This window comes from Centroberyx gerrardi, chromosome 20 (assembly GCF_048128805.1).
Source record: "Centroberyx gerrardi isolate f3 chromosome 20, fCenGer3.hap1.cur.20231027, whole genome shotgun sequence".
Lineage (NCBI taxonomy): Eukaryota > Metazoa > Chordata > Actinopteri > Beryciformes > Berycidae > Centroberyx > Centroberyx gerrardi.
In genome coordinates, this window is record NC_136016.1 from 20,826,789 (window position 1) to 20,834,675 (window position 7,887).

Below are 7,887 nucleotides of genomic sequence, written 5' to 3' on the forward strand. Positions count from 1 at the left end.
AATCTCTTTTTTTTTTTTTGTAGGCAGCTATTACAACCTCACACTGCCTCCACAAATACATTTTACATCAAATAATTACAGAATGTGATTTCTGACAACAGCAAATACCCAAAGTCAAGTTCCAAGTCCTCCAAGTACTCGAGTTTGAGTAAACAGTTTGACTTCATGTAATCCATGCTAGAACAAATTTAAAACAACACATACAAATTTACATCTGTCACATTAAAAGCTACGTTTTCAGTTAGAATAGAGACTCTTATGCTGTGGATTTCACTCATTTTATTTGTTTTTTTTCAATTTGTGTTTTATAAATAGACCAAAAACAGTTCTCACTCCCAGGCAGCACACTCACCAGAATATTACATCATCATATCAGTGTTTGTGTTGTCAGATAGATTTTCATAGTCTACATGTAGGCCGATATTGTTAAACAACCGGATGATCAGGTACAAATTTAGGGTAATGCTGAAAAGATGCGAAGCTGGTGTCAAAGGTGATCGAGTCCAAGTTCTAGTCCAAAATGCAAGTCAAAGTCCTCAATATTCGAGTCCGAGTCGAGTCACTAGTCGTCAAAATTGGGACTTGAGTCTGAGTCCAGAACTTAAGTCCAACAATACTGAGACAGAGGTGTTGTTCTCCCTCTCTTTCCTACTAAAATAGAGTTATCAAAGCATCATCTAGTGTCATCAACTCTGATATATATTAAGAAACAGATGCAGCTTCTGTTGATTGCTCTTTAAATCACATCCTGAAGCCAATTTTAGTCACGGTAACACTTTATTTAGCCAGTGTTAATACTCAACTATCAGGTGACAAAAAAGCAGATGTTCAACAAAGTGTCACTTGCCTATTTGCTGTATCTCTACAGACTATGTAATCCTAATCCTGACCTTAGTCTAACCCTAGCCCAGACGCTGAATATCTATACTACCACTACTTTTCACACAATTATGAGTCTCACTTGAATCTCAGTAGACTTTTAGTGACACAGTACAGTCACTTGATAGGAAGTTGAGTATCAACACTGGACGGATCCAAATAAAATGTGACCTCAGTTCCCACTTCAAAGGTATTTTGGGAATGCAAATCCAGAGAGAGCCTGCAGTCAGTCAGCAGCGGCGAGGGTTTAACACACCGGTCGGTCCCGGCTCCGCTGGCTCGCCCCAACATGGCCGAGCGCCAGTGAAAACCAGCGAATCATGGCCTGCTGCCCACTTTCTGTAACACTTCATTATTTAATGGAGACACTGAAATGTGATCATATCTGTGTATTATAGCCACATCTTAACTATTACCAAACTCACTAATTTGCACTTTTACTGGCATTAGATTTGCATTAGAGAGTGTTTGGTCTTGTCATTTCTGCAACATTTCCCCACTACAAACTACAGCTACATAATGTTTTTTTTACACTTAGCTTCAAAGACATTCCCCTTATCAACAGAGATGCACTCGCCCAACTCCTTAAAATAAGTGCAACACATACAGGATTTTTACCATCAGCTGCATGCGATTCAACGCACTGCGAAGATAAAATAGGATTGGTATAAGGAGCAAAAAAAGCAGGAAAAAGGCAGTGAACAGCAATTTCAGTAACACTTTATAACGGCCTCATTCCAGTGTATTGACCTGTGGAAAAGTATTGTAAGTACACAATATTACTGTGTAGGTACTTGATGAAAATCTCCCTAATAATGTACTTACAAAGGTGTAACACAGCATTCAAATGGCTTCATTAACAGTGTTGTTACACCGCTGTAAGTACATTATGTATTAGGGAGATTTTCATCAAGTACTTACACAGTAATATTGTGCACTTACAATACTTCTCCATAGGTTAATACACTGGAGGAAGGCCGCTGTAAAGTGTTGTTTCCATGAGAAATGAATGGCAGCTGCATATCAAAAGATGCCCTGAAGTTCAGAAAAAAAACAAAAGCGTCTTTTAAATCCCTGTCCATCTTTTCCTTTTCCTTTTATCTGTGACTTTTATCTCCTGAACAAAGGCACTGAAGCGTACATTACCGTCACGTCTGAGAGCTTCTACCACTAAAATGTTCACTGCAGTATCACTTCAAGTCGGCGCTCCCTCGGCTTCCTTCCTCTTTCCTCCTTCACCGGTACAGAAGTGTGTACATGGAAGTGCGATGGTCCGTCCTTAGAGGAAAGTACTGAGGGTGTTGTCGACCGTGACCAGGTGGAGGTACTCGGGCTGGTCGCTCTCCCCCTCCTCCCCCTCCCCCTCCTCCTGGTCCTTGGCGTCCGTCTTCCTCTGCCTGACGGACAGCGTCTTCCTCTTCCTGATGGAGCCCAGAGCGCGGCGCTCCAGACACTGCAGGATCATCTGGGCCAGGTCCTGCTGCAGCCGCTGGAAGTTCTCTCTGCAACAAGAGGAGCGAGGTGAGGAACAGAGGAACTAAACTGCAACAGGGACGCGTTCGGTTCCACATAAACTGCTTTCTTCTTCAATCGAGGGGGGAATCCCCAAAATGCCAGGATGTAAAAACTACTAAACAAAGTGGAATTCGGTTCCAACTTGGCTCCAAACAAGGGAGCATTTATTCTCCCTCGTTCCCTTGTGTTTCCTCCCCTCTACAAAGGGTAGAAAATGCTTCCGGCATGAAGTGTATCCCACAATGCACCGCTCTTCTCCAGTCGCTGAATCCGGGACTGAATGTACCGCAAAACAATGGCTGATAGAAGCTGTGCATATCTTATAAATGTAAGTTCATTTGGCAACTTGCACTTTTGATATAGCTGCTGTGTTTCAATTTTTCATAATGCTGCACCATTCAAAAGTGGGCAGGTTGTTGTCAAAAGATGCTGCGTTTTAAGTATTTCAGTAACCCAATATCCTCTAATATATTTGATTTATAGAGACTAAACAATCTGAGCTGCGTTGAACATCACAGACTGATGATAAGAGTTTACGAGTATCCGACAGTGGATCTTTCCTTTAACTGTGAACTGTGGGAGATCACAGGCTGCATTTACACTGAGCAGAAAACCAGGAAAAAACACACCAGGAATCTGATTTTTAGCCTGATCAGGAAAACGTCAGATCTGTTCCAGTGTCGATACACAGAAATATTGGGTTAGGAGACCAGATGAGGGAGAGCTGAGAGACCCGGGTTCGAATCCAGCCCACGGTCATTTGCTGCATGTCCTCCCCTCTCTCTCCCATACCTTCCTGTCTCTCTCACACTATCTCTGTCAAATAAAGCATAAAATGCCTAAAAAATAAATCTATAATAAAAAAAAAAAAGAGAGCCGCAGTATTTCAGCAAATGAAGGTTTATCTTACGTTGTCGGTGGAGTTGGGAGATCATAGTCTTCGCCTTTTTCACCTGTCAACCAGTAGGTCGTCTCTGTGCCTTTACCCTGGGATAACACACACACACACACACACACACACACACACACACACACACATTATTACTGACATCAGTGCTTTGCGCAGTATTCACACTTTCTGCATTCATTTCAAATGTGTTAATTACCTTCAGATAGGTTTCTCCTTTCATCTCATACTCAAACTTGCAGTCTGTCCTCTGCAGGATATTTATGGTTGGCTGACTGACATGGATCCGCAGGGCTGCAGGATATTATGGGATATAAAAAAAATAAAAAAAAAACATGCATGATTAGTTTATTTTTTAACCTGAAGTCCGTAAGTCCTGATTCTCTTGGCTTTAGTCAATTTTTCAGTCAATTTCTTTAATAGGTTGAGTAAATTCTGTAATTGCATTGGAGAAATCTGCAGTACAGTGTTAATGTAACATAATGAAACAGTTTCCATCACTTTCCACCTGTTTTATATTAATTACATTTCTTTTTGTAATATGCAGATGTTTATTAATATGCTTACGGTGTCCTGCAGACTCCATACGAGACGCTGTGTTGACTGTGTCTCCAAATAAACAATATCTGGGCATCTTTATCCCCACCACCCCCGCTGCACAGGGACCTGCACACACACACACACACACACACACACACACACACACACACACACACACACACACACACACACTCAGTCAGTTCATCATCCATCAAAACAGCTCACAAGATAGAAGGGACTGAGAGGACTGATGAGAGGTGACAGGGTGGAGAGAAATGGTTACGGGCGAGGACGAATCGATCAGGCAAAGATTTTAGAAGAAGAAGAAGAAGAAGAAGAAGATCCTGTCCAGAGGAAGGCCGAGATTGAAGAATGAATACACTTAAGAGTGTGTTAATCCACTTCACATCTAAAGTATCACAGTCACGGCTCAACAGAATTACAGACAACAGAAGTCAAGAAGTGATGAGAAGTAACTGTCTTCCACAATGAAATCAGGCAGGGACTAGTGGGAATTACTTGTCTTTACGTTACACACGATATCTCGAATGCTGCTGATCAGATTTCCACAAAACTTTGGGGAACGATGCATCTTATTGCTCCATTTTGGCATTTTCAAAATTGCACTGATTGGCCTGAGGGGGGCGCCACAATGTTTGTTTAATGTTTAATTTTATATCTTTTATATCTTGTCTTTCTTTTTCTGAATGTGTATGAATGATGGTACATAATGTGATTAGTTTTATGGCTTTTAGTTTGTTTTATTCTCTTTGCATTTTAAATGTGTCTGTTTTTATTGTAAAGCACTTTGTAACTGTGTTTTGAAAAGTGCTATATAAATAAAGTTATTATTATTATAAGTTATTACATTGTGTCTGGTCTCTTGTTGTTTATGGACTTGCTTGCCTTGAAAAGCCCCTTGAGGGATCAATAAAGTATTTTGATTGATTGATACAACTCATCCTCGGGGGACAACATGTTTCCTTGTTAGCTGACCTGAGTGAACCCCGATGCGGATCCAGACAGGGATGCCCGGCAGGTGTCGGAGCTGGAAGGTGCCCAAGAAGGCCAGGATGTCCAGCGCCATGCGGCAGATATCCACCGCGTGTCTGTTCCCGTTCCTGCTGGGCAGCCCGGACGCCACCATGTACGCATCGCCTATCGTCTCCACCTGGGGACAGAGGGAGGAGGGAGGGGGGAGGAGGGAGGAGGGAGGGGGGACTGGTAAGGAACAGTCTGATGTGCTGTGTTTTTTGGGTGGTGTGGACCATAGACTGTACAAAAAGACCTATGTTTTTAAAGTGGGATTCCTTCAGGAGTTATTAAAGTGGGATTCTTCATAATAGGGAAAAGGCTATGAGCACTGCCAAGGTTTTGGGTTTGATTCCCACCCGGACCAATCACAGGTAGGGATTCATTTGGAGAAGGGGGGGCAACGTTTAAGATCTGCATAAGATCTGCTCTTTCCCTTAGTGGGCCGAGGTGATCTACCAGCACCAGGCATGCAGATTCAGGGAAAAGCATAAGTATTCATAACCAGGATTATCTATCTATCTATCTATCTATCTATCTATCTATCTATCTATCTGTTCCCGCTCAGATCAATAACAATAGAGATCATCACATGAAGCAGTACTGAAAGAAGGGTTATTCAATCTCACATGACATATAGATACTGGATTTAGTGTAGATACAAGCTGCCGACTGGGAAACAACATTCATGTCAGCCTCCTAGTGTCCATTATGTGTCTCAAATTGCAGAAGTCCGTCTACAGGCTGTAAACACGGCAGCGAATCCACCAATGTCAACAGTCCAAGGTAATAAAAATCAACGCTGTCTGTTATATTTAAACTAATACAATCAGCCCTACTCTCAAAAAAGCAAGCAATGTGTGCTTCGGTCTGTTTACGGTTGATTTTAAATTGATAAATAAAGGTAGAGGTACAGATCCAGGTCGGTCTACCTTGTAAACGTCATGGTGGTCCAGGACGCTGTCGAAGCCCTTGTAGATGTCGTTCAGCATGTCCACAACCTCCATGGGCGTGCTGTACTGGCACAGCGTGGTGAAGCCCACTATGTCACTGAAATACACCGTCACTTCCTCGTACAGCTCAGGCTCCACCGCTCCCGTCTCCTTCAGGCTTTTCACCACTGGGCTACAGAGAGAAACACAGCAGAGACGGACAAAAACAAGGTGAGTCTCCTGCGCCTTCTGAGCCTCATGCATTTTTGCACCGCTGCATGAATTAAACTAAAATGTTGACTTGGAGAGAAGCAAAAAGGAGACAAGTGGCTTTAGACGGGAGCTGTGGCATCACGTGATCCGGAGGGAAGCATGAGATTGTGCTTTTGACAAACTCTAATGTACAGTTTCACAGTTTTTGTTAGACTGTAACAAGCAGTACACCAAGTTTTTGGGGAATTTGGCCCGTGGGTCAACTTACCCTTTAAGTGATGAGAACATAGACACCAAAATCATCCATGTGTCCCCAGTAGATCATTCACTCTGGTGCACTCACACTGTGTTGAGTGATAGTAGGCGACTAGCATTATCTTAGAAAATGAGAACTTGTGGCAGCTCTAAAGCTAAACTATAAGCAATCTTAAATGAGATGTTGCAAAGTCTGGCATTTTTATTTTTTTTTTGCAGGAGACTGGTAAAACCTAACAAAATATAATCCAAAAATAAAATGTTTCAAACTAGCAGCAACTACTTTCCCTGTTTATGTAGGAAGTGAAGGTGGAGGGCAATGGGAGACTGCATACGGCTAAAAATGCCTACGCAGCGGATGAATATCTGAATAACTAAAATAGTTCCAAAAAAAAACCCTGGTCACATCAGCCATATTTAGTAAATTGTATTTTGTTTAGAAAACTTGCATCACCAGCCATAAAATAAAAAACAATAACAACTTTTTCTCTACTTTGGATAACCTTAACGCCTACTATCACTCAACATGGTGTATGGTAAAGTGTTAACGATCTACTAGGGACACATGGATGATTTTGGTGTCTATGTTCTCATCACTGAACAGGTAAGTTGACCAATCAGCCGCTCTCCCTCCCAGGTGTATCGTGAACTGACCCGGGCAGCAGCATGAAGTTGAGGCAGTCGGCTCGGTCTCGCTCGGCTTTGTACAGAACCGTTCTCTCCTCCACCAGATGCTCCAGGTTCCTGGAATACATCTGCAGCCGTCTGATCAGGTTATCCATGTAGCTCTCATTCACCTGGTTATGAACATTACTGAGGAGGAGAGAGGGAGGAGGGGGGAAGAGAGGAGGGGGGGGGGGGAGAGGAGGGGAGAGAGAGAGGAGAGGAGGAGAGGGGAGGAGAGGAGGGGAGGAGGAGAGAGAGAGGAGAGAGAGAGAGAGAGGAGGGGGGAGAGAGAGGAGGGGGGAGGGGGGGAGAGAGAGAGGAGGAGAGGGGAGGAGAGAGGAGGAGATGGGAGGAGAGAGAGAGAGGAGAGGAGAGGAGAGAGAGAGAGAGGAGGGGGGAGAGAGAGGAGAGGAGAAGAGGGGAGGAGAGAGAGAGAGAGAGGGGAGAGGGGAGGAGGGGAGAGAGAGGAAGAGAGAGAGAGAGAGAGAAAGAGAGAGGAGAGGGGAGGAGAGGAGAGAGAAAGAGAGAGGAGAGGAGAGGAGAGAGAGAGAGAGGAGGAGGGAGAGAGAGGAGGGGGGAGGGGGGGGAGAGAGAGAGAGAGGAGAGAGAGAGAGGAGGAGAGGGGAAGAGAGGAGGGGGGAGAGAGAGAGGAGAGGAGGGGAGATAGAGAGAAAGAGAGAGGAGAGGAGGAGAGGAGGGGAGGGGAGAGGAGGGGAGAGAGAGAAAGAGAGAGAGGAGAGGGGAGGAGAGGAGGGGAGAGAGAAAGAGAGAGAAGAGAGGAGAGGAGGAGAGGAGGGGAGGGGAGGAGAGGAGGGGAGAGAGAGAGAAAGAGAGAGGAGAGGGGAGGAGGAGAGGGGAGGAGGGGAGAGAGAGAGAAAGGAGAGGAGGAGAGGGGAGGAGGGGAGAGAGAGGAGAGGAGAGGGGAGGAAGAGAGGGGAGGAGAGGAGG

General features: G+C 44.3%; 1 protein-coding gene across 1 annotated transcript in view; it reads right to left on the bottom strand.

Moving 5' to 3' along the window:
* Nucleotides 1–2,158: 2,158 nt before the first annotated feature.
* Nucleotides 2,159–7,887, bottom strand: part of gucy2cb (guanylate cyclase 2Cb) — a 22,887-nt gene continuing 17,158 nt past the window's right edge. The window contains exons 22-28 of the mRNA XM_078290749.1: nt 6,928–7,086; nt 5,806–5,998; nt 4,838–5,012; nt 3,869–3,967; nt 3,501–3,595; nt 3,305–3,381; nt 2,159–2,381 (exon numbers count right to left, since the gene is read on the bottom strand). Coding sequence (XP_078146875.1) covers nt 2,159–2,381; nt 3,305–3,381; nt 3,501–3,595; nt 3,869–3,967; nt 4,838–5,012; nt 5,806–5,998; nt 6,928–7,086 — 1,021 coding nt within the window. The remainder of the gene's footprint in view (nt 2,382–3,304; nt 3,382–3,500; nt 3,596–3,868; nt 3,968–4,837; nt 5,013–5,805; nt 5,999–6,927; nt 7,087–7,887) is intronic.